The 14,500-nt window shown below is 43.3% G+C and overlaps 1 protein-coding gene across 1 annotated transcript in view; it reads right to left on the bottom strand.

The window, feature by feature from the left end:
• The window catches only part of GRK3 (G protein-coupled receptor kinase 3), a 56,848-nt gene that overhangs the window by 23,816 nt on the left and 18,532 nt on the right, over positions 1 to 14,500 (bottom strand). The window contains exons 3-8 of the mRNA XM_085075689.1: positions 5,911 to 5,984; positions 3,764 to 3,865; positions 2,911 to 2,985; positions 1,886 to 1,947; positions 796 to 847; positions 86 to 177 (exon numbers count right to left, since the gene is read on the bottom strand). Of these exons, the coding sequence (XP_084931815.1) occupies positions 86 to 177; positions 796 to 847; positions 1,886 to 1,947; positions 2,911 to 2,985; positions 3,764 to 3,865; positions 5,911 to 5,984 (457 nt within the window). The remainder of the gene's footprint in view (positions 1 to 85; positions 178 to 795; positions 848 to 1,885; positions 1,948 to 2,910; positions 2,986 to 3,763; positions 3,866 to 5,910; positions 5,985 to 14,500) is intronic.

Here is a 14,500-nt window from a genome sequence, read left to right as displayed (position 1 = left end):
GTGATTTCCTAAGGAATGATTGGAAGGATTTCCTCACTAGTCCAGAGTTTACAATCACCTCTGCCATCCAGTGTGTGATACTCACATTTTTCCAGTGTCTGCTTTTCTGCAGCCGTACACTTCACCAAATCCCCCTCTTCCTATTATTCTATGTACACTAAAATCATTCATGGTCAGCTGCAAATGGAAAGAAAAACGACAAAACAAAACCTTCATTTTTCCAGCATTAAAAAAAACTTACTGTGAAAACATCTAAATGATCTGTGAATGTGTTGAGATTCTCGACTGTAATTCAACAGCATTTATTGTGTTGGAAAAGGAGCCCCTTAATGGCTGATATTTCAGTGTCCTTGCAAGCACTACAGTGTGAAGTAGGAATAAGGGGAATGAAGTTGTTGTTCCCAAAAACTGCCAGTCTCATTCAGGGCTATTTTTGCAGCCCAAGCTGTCACAGAGAGGTGCAGAGGGACAAAAGCAGAGGCCAAGGGAAGGGGCTCAGAGGGTGTTGGGATCACAGCAGGACTGGAGTGGGAAAGGGAGATAGACTGGGAGTGATAAAGAGCAGCAATTCTGGCAGTTCAGCTCTTTCAGCCATTAAAAAAATCACAATTCTATTAACTGAGGAAGGCAGAGGGGACGTCCAGACAGGAATCATCAGGGCTGTGCCTAAGAATAGCAGAGCAGTGACATCCACCACCCTCCTTAATGAGGCCTTTGCAGAGCAAGGATTCAAAACTGAACATTCTCTTTCCTGTATCAGCCTCTGACAAGATAAATATACTTGTAAGTACTTACATGAATATTTAGCTCTACATTTTTCCATTGACAAAATCTAGTAAACTTGTCACTGCAAAAGAAAAAAAAAAAAAAAAGAAAAAAGTTTAAAAGTTGTCTGAGACTATTGTGTTGAGTATTACAGGAAATGTCAAGAGTCTGATATTTAAAAATCTAGTCTGAGCTAGGGCGTGGGGTGGTATTTAATAAATGACAGCCTTCCTTTCACCAACTGTAATCTTACCCCCACCAAGAAAAACAATTCCTAGGCAGAGCACACTCTGTGTTTTACATCCTTGGGAGAGAAAAAGAGCAGATAACCTTCTCTCTGTGAGGGCTCAGTGTGTCCTCACATTTCTCTTGCAGATGGTTTTCAAATTTTAAACAACTGCGTTCGGAGTTAACGAAGATTTAAATTACAGCCAGAGAAAGATAATTATAAGAAAACAGAGGCAGCTGGATTTATGTTAATGAACCTCCAGATACTCCAAGGAACATTTTAAACTCATTTTATCTTAAAATAGGAAAAACATCAGTAATACCACAGGCTTTTGGGGGAAAAAAAAAATAAAATAGTTGCTTATTCCTACATGAATAATTAAGTATTTATTTTCAAAGGAAGAAATAACAGCTTTATGGAGGCATTTTTATAATTACCACAGAATGGCATCAAACCAGTTTCAAGAGTGGATTTGGATGTTCCTGGGTGGTAGCTGAGCTTTCCAGAGCCTGACACAGGAGCAGGAATTCCTTATTCCACCTTCATTTCCAGAGGTTTCAGTCCCAAACCCCCAGGATTGGCTCTCCCAGTTCCACACCAGTGATGAGCACTCACAGAAATCCCCAAACCCCCAGTTCTGCCTTTTCACACCTTGAAGCCCAAACTCCAAGCTCTCCCTGGTGTGACTGAGAAATCCCTCAACTTTCCAGCTGTTCCAGTCATAAATTCTGACATTAATCAGGATATCCCACAAAGCTGGCTATTCACAAAGCTTCCATTTGATTAATAGTGTGTTAATACATATTTTTAGCCTTATTTACAGCAGCACTGAAGGGACCTGGCTTCCCACTACATTAGGCAGGTAATTCAGGTAATATTCCACATTCATACCTTTCCATAAATTTTTGAAATATTTTTCCTCGGAGACTATCACAAATTTCTTCTATATATGGCTAAAAAGGGTGAGGAAACACAATTAGTATTTAGATGATAAATGGCTTTTTTTCAATCCCATCCATTACAGAGAACTCTCGTTGGCCCCACATAGCTCCAGCACACACTGCCTTGTCCTTAAGAAGCCTCAAGGAAGCATTTTAGCTTTATTTGGCTTTTGGAATCTGAGCAGGTGCCCTGAAGTCAAATATAAAATATTTTCACGAGCTAGAAAACCTTAAGGGTTTGCCAGGGAAAGGGGTGTTGGGGCAAAAAATTATTTTTTCAAATGTATTTAAACAACACATTGTCACCCCTGTGGAATCCAATCTTCCCAAAGCTGCTCCCTCATCTTTGTGGTGCTTCTCTCCTCTCTGTCCTTGCTGAGAGATCAGCACCTTCCATTCACAGGTGAGTTTTTCCAAGGAAATCCCTCCCCTGGGTTTCTGATGGCCAAACCTCCCCCCATTTAGTGCTCAGACATCACCCAGCACTGCAGGCACCACTTTCCAGCTCATGAAAGAGCCAGAACAGCTCAGGAGCACAGGAGAGATCAGGCAGGGGCAACCTCCACATTTTTCCAGCATATAAAAATACACCAGATTTAGATAAAAGACATTCGAGCTTCCAAACACCCCCATGATGGATAAGACAATTTCTCCACTGCTGCAGCTCAGTTCACCCTGACAGGATGAGCATCTTCCTGATGGAAAGTGATTTACTCTAAATCATTTAATGGCTTAAAATTACACAACTATAACAACTCTTCTGTTCGCACACCAAGGCACAGTTTGCTTTTCTAAATGTGCTTTAAAATGTTATCGATAAGAAGAGCAAATTGTGATTTTGACTTGGAAAAAAGCATTTCAATCCCACTTACAGCACAGAATATATACCAGTCCCATTTATTCTGTCTCTTTAAATAACATCTACAAAGTCACTTTCTGTCAGAGAAGCTGAATGTTCAGACTGTGAAAGCTCACCTGGAAAAGGCTGGCTGGCACTTGTTTCTTGGCTAAATGTGTTTGTACATGATCTACAGCTTGTTTTGAGAAAGGCTTTTGGAAAAGAAAAAGAAAGATTTCAAACAGTTGGAACTGTCAGGAGTTTCTTTTCAGGTCACAGCACTGTTGTTCTTTCCCCCACATGGAAACACCAACCCCAGGGGGAATCAATAGGGCCTCCCACAGGTATATTAGAGTGAATGTGAGTGTGAAATGTGCAGAATGATCCAGTAACAGGATTATTCTAAAGCAGAAAGGTAGGAGAGGGGAAGATGAGGAGGAAGGTAAAAATCAAAGGGGGTGATGATCCTCCTTTAACAGATCCATGAAAAATCTCATTTACTGGGACAGCTCCAGAGCCAGAAGCTGACACGGATTTTTTACTAACAAAATCATGCCTTTTTGAAAAAGAAGAAGAAGAAAAAAAAAGCTTAAACCCTGCACCCAAAACATGATACCACCAGGGTACAACATCATGCAAATCCTTCTTTCAAATGAGAGCACAAGAAGAACAGATCAATAGGCCCAAACTTCAGCTGGAGGAAACAGGTATTTTTCAGAGTATAAAGATGTGGCACATCTCTGTACACACACCCTGCACTTATTTCATCCTTTTGGAAACAGAGATTTAGTCTAAAGAAACACAAACCAGATAAATCTCCTGATACTTCCTTTGCGCGCCACTAAGTTCAATAAAAACTGCAGCACGGCACCAACCTTTACACCTCCAAAAAATAAAAAAATTCTGAATTTGGCCAAACCCAGAGCCCGGATTTGAAAGGGAAATGGATGGAAGAGCTGCTAGGCAGGGGAAAAAGGGCAGGATACCCACGTGGGAACAGGAGAGCAGCTCCTTCATGATGTAGGTGTCGTAGATCTGCCGGCTCCGCGACAGCCGCTCCTCCTCCGAGTCCAGCTTCTCGTACTCCTTGATCTGCAGCACAAGGCAAGGACACAGCAAACGTTTTCTGATGATTTCTCACTCATTGGAACAAAACAGGACTTGGGCTGAAGTTTTATTTTACTGGGTTTTTTTTATTAATGGAAAATCACCCGCAACAGCACAGTTGCAGATGAGATTTCTCTTTAATATTAGAATTTTCCAACCCTGGCACAGCTGCCCAGGCAGAGGTGGAGTCTCCATCCCTGCAGGGATTTAAGAGGATATGGCACTTGGGGACATGCTGAGCACTCAGTGAACATTGGGACTCAATAAGCCAAGAGAGCTCTTCCAACCCAAACAATTCCCTGATTCTGTGATCACAGCACGTCAGGTACAGACGTCCAAGAAAGAATATAAAGCACATTTCAAAATGTTCACATAGTTCAGCTGCGTTGTGGATTTGAACCCTAAAGGTGCCTAAAAGACAGTTTTACAAAATATATCAAGTTTCCTCAGGTGTGCTGTAGGAGATCAGAGTGTTCCAGGTGAAACAACAGCAATCCCAGACGGTTCATTTACAGAACAAAACCTGACAACCAGTTCCAGAACAAAAAGTTCACCAAGGTCCAAAGGTCCTCTGGAGCATATTTAGGGAAAGAGTTCTTCCAGGAGTGACAAAATGTAGAAAAACATGCAAGATTTTTAGGGGAAAAGACTCAGCTCTGACTTCCTGGGATCCAAACACCCTCAGTGAGCAGATCTGCTCTGTGCCACAGAATCCTAGGATTGCTTAGGTTGGGGGAAAAAACTCTCCAAGATCATCAAGTCCAATTACCAAGAGACAAACTGGGACCAACCTACCTCTGGAGGTGGAACATTAATTAAACTCAGTATCTTTCTAGCTGTACTGCTCTTGTTTGCTGACATGATAAGGCACCAATCCCACCCCAATTTGCCATCTGTGCCGCTTCCCCCTTGATACCAATTTATAATTAAAATGACTCAAACCATCTTTGCCCAAGAAACACTTTTAATTAATGCAACGACACAAAATAATTAGCAGTGCAGGAGGAAGCCTGATAGATATCTGATTGTCTTACTCGAGTACAACCTCCTGCCCCTCAATATTTGGTTGGTAAAGGATTCAAATCTGCAGCCAGTGCTCAGGGGTCTCAGCAGAGCATCCCCATCATCAGGTACTTCCCTGGAAGCCTTGAGGATCTCCTCAAAAATTAGGATCAGAATGCATTTGTTTTCAAGTATTTAGAAGCTATTTTTTTCCTTTTTTCCCCCTTTTTAAATTCCTTTTCTTTTCCTCCTGAAACCGATCGGGATGAATCACTCATCCTGTTAAATGCCTGATCGTGACTCCAGCTGCAGTGATATGAAATCCCTGGAGTACTGAGCTCTTCTACATCAAGAGATTTTTAATGTAGCAATGTACTCAGATTATTCTATGTGAAATAAATGCAGCAAGTAAATTAAATATATTAAAAAAAAAAAGGAAAAGCTCCTGGATCCGGTATGTCACAGAGGAAAACACAATGAACCTCTCTTTAAATATCTTTAATGGGATTTTTCCAGAAGTACATGACAAAGCACTGAAATTCTTTTGAGGCAACACTTTGCTAATAACCTAAAAATACAATTTCGAATTGTTTCAGAGATAAAGAAGCAGCTAAAAATATCTTGCTAAATAATCTGGTACAACAGGCCTTTTCGGATCACTTATGACAGTGATATCTTCAGTGTATAAAGAGATGGAAATGATAGAAAAAGATTCTTTATTGACAGCAGGTATCTGATCTGAGTGGGGAACAGAGCATTACTGAAGACTGATCTCCAAATTGATACCAGCTATCTGTGCTGATAGCAAGAAAAAAGTGAAATTATCATCTCAAGAGTGAAGCAGCCAAGGCTATTCCAGCTCTAAATAACCCTGAGCATCAGGCATGTGCATATCTGCACTGAAAGCAGCACCTGGAGCAGTCACAGCCTCTCCTTCCCTCTCAGAATTCCCTGGTGCAGCAGGAGTGGGACAGAATCCCTCAGCCTCACTCCCTGCACAGCCCTAAACTTCCACCAGCAGCACTTACCTCTTCGTAGAACTTCAGCTGAGGGACAGCTTCATCGATCTCATTCATGCAATAGTCTTTAAAGAGCAAAAATCCTGGAAAGAAAAAACAGAAAAATCTTCAAAACTGTCTCATTGCACCGATGACTTGTAAAAAGGCTCATGAAACCACCCAGGTTTCACCACAGGCTGTATAAACTTGTGTGAACATCCCCAATTGCCAAGGTTTAGGATTCTGATTGCCATCCAGCTCTTCATTTCCAGCACAAAAGGATCCCAAGCCTCCTTCACCTCCCACAGGTGTATTAAGCCCATTCTCTCTTCTACCTGCTGAGGATTTTATGAGGCATTTCCATAATACACCAAAATATGCTGATCCTCTCCACAGACCGTATTTTCTTCCTATTTTTTTCCCCAGTAAAAACTAGACACTATTCACGTTTTGGGTTGGGTTTTTTTTTTTGCAAGAGATTTACCTACATTTCACTGATCCAGCACAACCTCTTCTGCACTCCCATTTCAGAATTACCGGTTCGTGTTACCTCTAATGGGTTTTATTGCTCAATAAATTACATCAGGGTCTTTACAGTTCCTTTGCAAGTAATTTAGAGCATGACCCCAGCAGGCTGCAGATGAGAATCTTCCATTAGGAGCATTTTAATGCACTGTCACAAGCCTCATCCCACAGAAGCACTGTCTTTCCCTGCCTCTGAGCTGGCACCTGCTACCCTGGAATTTCACACAGGGATCTGTGTCACAAATGTCCCCATCACTGCCAAACCCACCCAAAGTCCCCCCATCTCCCCAGCCAGGCCGTGCAGCTTCACCTCTCCTTGCCAGCCTGGCTTTTTGAGGACAAAAAGTGAAACTTGGGGCCCTGACTCGAATTCCTTATTTCCCACATGACGGAACCGGTGGCAGCACGGAGCAGAATCCTGCTGAATGGACTGAACTTTTCTAGGACAATGAACCAAAGATTGGGTAATTAAGAGACTGAAGAGTGGCACAAACAGCGCTGAATGCAGTGAAAGAAAAATCCCTGGCCTAGTCCCAGCTCCTGGCCGGGGCCCAAAAAAACCCACAAACAACAAAAAAACACAACAATAAACCACAAAGACAACTGTGGGAGGAGTGTGAAAATATACCAACACACATTTCCAGCAATGCCACGCCAAACATTCCAGCCCTGCTTAGTATTTTCCAAACTTTTTCAATTTAATTATGGCAGAGAAAGAAGAGGTTCCCAAGCCCATGGCACAGGGAACAATCAGAGGCTTATGCAGCCACAGGACATGGGCTGCTCCTCCCCAAGGCCCCTTGGCACTGCACTGCAAAAACCCAGATACACCCAAAATATACAGACTGAGAGCTGGGGCTCTTCAGCCTGGTGAAGAGAAGGTTGTGTGGAGACATCAAAGCACCTTCCAGGATCTGAAGTGGCTACAGGAAAGCTGGAGGAGGATTCTGCACCAGGAGCTGGAGTGACAGGACAATGGGAAATGGCTTCAAATTGAAATTTAGGTGAGATACATGGAAGAAATCCTTTCCTGTGAGGGTGATGAGGCCCTGGTACAGGTTGCCCAGCAAATCTGTGGCTGCCCCTGGATCCCTGGAAGTGTCCAAGGCCAGGCTAGACAGGGCTTGGAGCAGCCTGGGATAGTAGAAGGTGTTCCTGCCCTGGGACTGGATGAGCTTTAAGATCCCTTCCAACCCAAACCATTCTGTGATTCTGTGATTCAGACGAATCCAATTAGAGCCTAATGCTCCCCAGACTGGAATTGTTTCTGTTTCGACCTCCCATTCTATCAACAGACCCTGCACTTCCCCTGCAGCACAAAGGAAATCTCCTCCTTTGCTGCCGCTCTTGGATTGAGTGAAAAATGATCAGCCAGAAACTGCAGCTCTCACATAATGGCACAACGAAGTGACAGATGCAGCATTGAGTAAGTGACAGGAGTTTTAAGAAGTTCAGGGAGAGCTGACGAGGAGCACAATAAGCACAGTTAACAGCACACAGAAAAATAAGCCCGGGAACAGAAAGCAGGAATTAATAAAATGATAGCGTTAAGTAACAGCTAAAAAGAACCAGCAATTATTTATGAAATAAAGATGCTGACAGCTTTGGCTTTACAGATTCCTTCTGCTATAACTATATAATTTCTGCAACAACCAGATCACTGGTTGTTAAGGGAAAATGAAAAATATTTTTAAGAGCTTCTTCTGGTAACACCAAAGTGATGGATGGTATCGATAATATACACACAGAGCACAAGGCAGCACCCAGCTCACAGCCTCCTCCTTCCTTCCCTGTCTTTGGACAATCATTTTCCCCTTTATCTTTGCATGGAAAATCCTAAGACAAACTTGCCAAGTGCCACGAATTGCACTGACTCTAATTCCCAAAGCAAAATGTCTGTCAAGGAGGGATGAAGGCACCTCTGAGGTTTGCAGCTTGGTGTTCACCAGAGGCTCAGGAGCAGGTAGGGATGGGGTGGTGAGGAGAGCAGGTTCAGGTGAGGCAGCTCAGGTATTGACCTGAGTGAAAAATGATCAGCCAGAAACTCATTTTTCACTCAACCAGGTATTCCTAGAGCTCATTCCCAACTGCACAAGGTCTGTTTCACAATCTTGGAGGGCACAAGGAGAGGAACTAAGTTAAACCCATTAAGAGCATGAATGTTTACTCCAGTATTAATTTCAAATAATTATGTTTTTTCTAGCATGACCTCAGGAATCTTGCATGAAATCCTGACTCTGATCAATGGCATCCCTCTACCCCTGTTTTTTTCTCTCCAGAATTCAGCCCTTCCCAAAATCAGAGAACACAAATGCTGCTGGTGAACAGCCACACACTCCACACTCCTCCCCACTGGACCCCTCCAGGAGCTCCTTGTCTTTCTTGAACACTGGAGATCAGAACTGAACACCTCAATCCAGATGTGGCCTCACTAGGGCTGCTCATCTGGATTAAAATCACCTTCTCATTTCCCATTTCTGTGGCATTTTCCTGCTCTGCTCCCAGTCTGTGGCTCTGCCAATGTCCCCCCAGGATGCCACAGGGGCTAGCACTGGCCTCTGCCTCCTCCAGCAGTCTAAAGGTCACCTGCAGCCACAACACCACCTCATCATCCCTGGCAATTAGCTGAGAGCACGGAAAAAAGAAATAAAATAAAATAACAACGAGGAGCTCCACCATAAAACACTCGGAGAAAACGACTTATCTAATTCTAACCGGAATTTTATGAGCATCCCATTCAAGTAACCTTTTAACAGGAGTAAATAAAAATCTTATTAAAGCAAACAGGAGTGACTAGGTGAGAGAGCAGTGCTAAAAATAGCCAGGTTTAGCCCCAATACAAGTGTTCACAATGTCACTGATTGAAAGGAAGCTGCATCTATTTACAGCAGGCCTGAACATGGTCCAAAACGCTGATGTAGCCTCTTTCTAGTAGGCAAAATAGCAAATTAGAGAACAAAAATATCAAGCTGCTTCCAAATCCTCCCGAAACGTGCTGTGTATAAATACAGAATCCTGACAAACAAAGCAGCAGTGACATCTGCACCAGACACAAACTCCTTTCCCAGCGCTCTGGCCAACAGCTCCCGGGCAGGAAAAGCTTTGGGAATGTGTGATGGTGCTCTCTGCAAAGTCTGCAGCACAGGGGCTGGCCCTCTTTAAGGCACTTAAAGGTCTCCAAGTCACTCTAAGATTTTTCTCCTGATGTTTTTTGCTGCGTGAACTGGGATAACAGCAAGAAGTAAGGGACTTCTCTCTCTCTTGCTGCCAGGGAACAAGGGACAGGACAAGAGGAAAAGGCTCCAAGCTGTGCATCAGCAGGAATTTCTTCATGGAAAGGGTGGTCAGGCACTGGAATGAGCTGCCCAGGTGAGTCCCCATCTCTGGAGGTGTCCAAGGAATGGCTGGAGGTGGCACTCAGTGCTCTGGGCTGGTGACAGAGTGGGGATTGATCACAGGCTGGACTCGACAGTCTTGGAGGGCTTTCCTGATCCAAATGATTTGGGGATTGTGGGGCATCTCCTCCCCAGAAATGTCTCTCATGTAGAACTGCCAGCAAAGCTCAGCCACCACACCACAGTGACATTACAGCATTGCTGTGTTTAAATCCAGCTGTGGATGTGTTCAACCTTCTGAAATGTCCCTCACTGACCTTCAGATCCATCAGATCTGGCTCACAGACAAACATTGGGGCAGAATCTACTATTCAACCACGTTAAAACTGGAATTCCCAGCAGCCTGCAATTGTCCCAGAACAACTGCAGGTTCAGACTCCTGTTCTATTCAGTGCCCACACGGAGCTGCCACTGCACAGCAGAATTCAGGCCGCCTAAGAGCTCCAGAGCTGAGAGAACCACCAATTTCCTTCTCCAGGAACAAAAAGACTTGCTATTACCAGGGAAAACTGTGTAGGAATTGTGCTCTGGCAAGGTCCAAAGCCACAAAAACCCTCCCAGCCCAGAAAGCACCACACATTTCACTACTTTACTTTCCCTCATCTATTCTTTCCTAATTGAGCCTAATGTTCATTCACTTTGCATTAAAAATAATACATTGTAACAGACTGAAACATATTCCTGTGCATAGAAAGCAGGGGGAAAGAACAAATTGTATTTCACAAGAGGATGTACATCCAATGGTGAGGAGCACAGAACAATTTCCCCAGAACAGAACCAAATTGAGCTCAAAATTAGGCTGCAAGTTGCCAGGTAGCTTGTTTAATGACGTCTAGAAATCATTATACGAAAATAAGCTTTGGCTAAAAGGTTTTAAGTGTTGTCAAAGAAACTTCTGATTTCCAGGCGTATTTTCCAATAGCTTTTCACCCAGGGAAATCATTGTTCAAGCTTGATCAGCCCTCTTTGTGAGCACCAGACTTGTGCATGCCTGAAATTCCTGCAGGGAGAGGAGCAGAGCTGAGCTGCTCCTCCAGCACTGATATTGGGGACACAGTAGAGAAATATTCCCAAATTCTGTGTCAAACCTCATAAGCCTGAGGTTTGACACAGGTAGAGCAGGGAATATACAGACTTATTGAAAGCCCAAAGCAGCCTAATAATAATAATAATAATAATAATAATAATAATAATAATAATCTGTGGTTGCCCCATCCCTGAAGTGTCCAAGGCCAGGCTGGACATGGCTTGGGGAAGGTGGAACTGGATGAGCTTTAAGGTCCCTTTCAACCCAAGGCACTCAGGGATTCTCTGAATATCCTCATGAAATAGTAGCTCTGGACACTGAACATGTGACAAATCATTTTTTTAAGCCATGGAGAGAAAAAAATAGGGAAAAGTAATCTCTGAACCATATTTACAACCTATCTTTCATGTTCTCATCTCCCTCAACATGCAGATTTCAGCTGATTGAAGTCAAGTATCAAAGGCATTCAACGTATCAAAGTTGAAAGAAAAAAGAGGGTTTTATAGAAGAAAAAGCTCCTCTGAAAGATGGAGGAGTAACAACACTAAACAGAGATACACAAAAAGATTCTAGTTTTTAAAAGGACCACTAAACACAGAATTGAAGCATTTCATTTCAATCAGTTATTGCAAAGAATGGGATTCAATTCCTTCACTAAATCTCATCAAGGAATACACAGCACTTGAGGTTTTCTTCTTTCTTCACTTGTAAATAGAAGAAACTCCCACCCCTTTGCAACTGGTAACAAAAGGTACCAGCAAACTATGAGCAAGCTAACAAGCAGGAGCAGCTAAAAAACCTCATAGTGGTGGATTGTTGTTTGTTGTCTCTGTTCTTCCCCCACAATTCAGGCCCTCTGAAGGACGTGACAAGTCGTTATTTTCTCGATCTGTATTTTTCCATTATACAACATTTTAAAATTCATTACACACCACAAGCCAATACCCCTTTATTATTGAGAATCCCACTTTTCTCTTTGCCCTGCTCTGAGCTGTGAACTTCACTGTTACCAATTACTGAACACACCAACTCCACTGGGAGCTGCAGTTCTGCTCCTCAGGAAGAGCCCAGATCCGGCTGTGGTTTTTAGGTGGGAGCAAGGTGACAGGAGCATTTCATGAAGACATGGAGTAATTCCACAACAGAAGGGTGTTCTCAAGTCCCTGGCTGCCAGTGTTTGCCTCAGCAAAGCTCTGCTCAGTATCTGAACCGCTGAGAAGAGTCAAATTGTTCAGCCACAGCGTTGAGGAGCTGTTGTGCTGTGGTCAAAATCAAAACACAAAGCCGGCACTATCCAGTTAGTAAATACACACAGCACTTAGGTAAAGAGCAGCAAAACCACTAAAACAACAGTGAGAGAGCCCAGCTGATTCTCCTACAGGAATTTCTGAGCCTTCCTCTGGTTCATTCTGGCGCTCTGAGAAAGCTGCTGTGAGCTGGAGGCTCAGAAACAGATGGTTCTGCTGCTCTTCCTCTTTTAATCACAGCAATTATAGGCAGAAGTATCTCGAAACATTAAAAAAAACTGGTTTGCATATTTTTGACCCCACCTATCCAGCAGGATGTCACAGAGGCCCTGGCTGGACAGGGCACTGTCTGCTCTTTTATAGGACAGATGTTGGCATGGATCAATAAAAGCATATGGAAATTAATCCCTGGAATAATTGATAGCCAGAGCTCTCCAGCTCCTCTGCAACTCTCTGACCACTCCACTCCTTAAATGCCCTGCTGAAAGTGAGAACACTTAATAGCTCCAGTAATTTAGACTCTGCCTGGTGCTGGCTCTGAGCTGTTCTGTTACTGCTGAGTGATCCCACTGAGGGGAATGAGCAGCACTGGAAGGCCCAGAGAATCTGCTTTATTAGTAATACACAGCTATGCAGTTAAAACTCATTAAAGCTGCTATTATGCCACCTTACACACAGGGCAAACTAATATTTCCCTATTTCACAGTTGTGCTCAGAGGCTTAATTAGTCCGTGAGCTGTTTCAAGACACATTGATAAAAACTCCATGGGAGGGCAACTGTTTCAGATTGACTGAGGAATTGCTGGGGGGGAAGAAGAGGAAATCAGGATGTGTGTGAACAGTGGTTCAAGCCTCATATCTTCCAAGAATTGTACTGCATATACCAGTGGTTCACACAAGGAGAAGATTCCACCAGGAACAGGCAAAGAAAGCCCAGGTGAGGATAAGTAGATAGAAAACCTTTGGGATGGAAGTCACTTTGCACAGTATTAATCACAGAATATCCAGAGTTGGAAGGAACCCACAGGGATCATCAACCCAACTGTTGGCCCTGCACAGACACCCCAACAATCCCACAGTGATATCCTGATATATTTTCCCTGATATCCAACCTAAACCCCTCTGCCACAGTTTAAAGCCACAGCAAAGGGAACTCGAGGAAAAGCTGGAGAGAGCTGAACCAACCACCCAGGGTCCCTCTTATCCAACAGGAAGGAATTTTCCTACAGGCTTCCAGGGATAAACCAAACACACCTGTGGCAGGTGCACAGCAGGGCAGGCATTTGTGTTTGTGTGTGAAACATCCAAGGGAAATGGCATTCAAATAATTTATAATTTGTCCTCTCCATAATAGAGTGATATTCCTTAATGCTCTCTTCTCCTATGATACTACTTCAGTTCAAAATTGCCAGTTTGCCTGGAAATATTGATAATTTAACCCAAGAACGGTATAATTGCACTGCTCTGCTGAGATAAAGACTTTCTCCCCAAGCCTTAAATCTTCCAGGAACTGTACTGCATATAAATGCTAATCTACCAGGATGTGTACACTATCCATCATGTGACGTTCCAGATGATAGGATATATATTTTTCCTATTTTAAAGCTCAGATTTAATCTGCAGCTCCCCTGGGAAATCACACAAGTAAGCATCTTCAACCCCCCACAAAAGGAGGCAGGGGGATCAGGCTGCAGCCCAACAAAGAAATGCTCAATTATTTATCATCGAAAGAAAATCCAAAATGAATACATGCACTTTGATAGTGGCCTTTGGATACTCTTTGTCCCTGACAGCAAGACAGGCAACTCCAATGCACATAAAATCTACAGTGGGAGTTTCAGCAACATCCCTCGAAATGATCTTTGATGTAATTCACGCCAAATATCACTTTATTTTACCACAAAATGTTGAAAGAAATGTAGCTTCCAGTAACACTGAAATTATGACATAATAAAGAGATCTTAAACCTAACACACATCTGGTGAGAAACACTGCAAACAGCAAAACAGATCAACTTCTAGAAGGCTCAGAATGTGGATTTTCTCATTCACTGTCCCCCCCACCCCCGTTTGGTACAAGCAGAGAATGGTGTGAGGAGCAAATCCCCTGTGAAATGTCTCACGTTAACGGTTTCTGTTTCAGTTTGCAGCCACACCGTTTCCGAGGTCTCCTTGTGGTTTGGGTTCTGGGTTGTTTTTAACTGATCACAGAGCTGTGCAAGGACAGAAATGCTCCCACAGCCCCCTGAGAACCTCCTGCAGCCTTGTCCACAACCTATGGCCCAGGCTGGTCTTGTACTGAAAATCAAAAACGCCATGAAAAATAAGATCAGTCTTCAAACAGCATTTGAAATACCATTTTCTGTTCGGAAGGCAACTTCCTAATTTTGGTGGTGCCTATTTCTGAGTGGTGGCTGCCAGGTCAGA

The sequence above is a fragment of the Lichenostomus cassidix genome, chromosome 15 (assembly GCF_008360975.1).
Source record: "Lichenostomus cassidix isolate B80296 chromosome 15, HeHo_3.0, whole genome shotgun sequence".
In the NCBI taxonomy this organism is placed as follows: Eukaryota; Metazoa; Chordata; class Aves; order Passeriformes; family Meliphagidae; genus Lichenostomus; species Lichenostomus cassidix.
The sequence above is the reverse complement of the archived record's forward strand: the minus strand, read 5'-3'. Positions and strand labels throughout refer to the sequence as shown.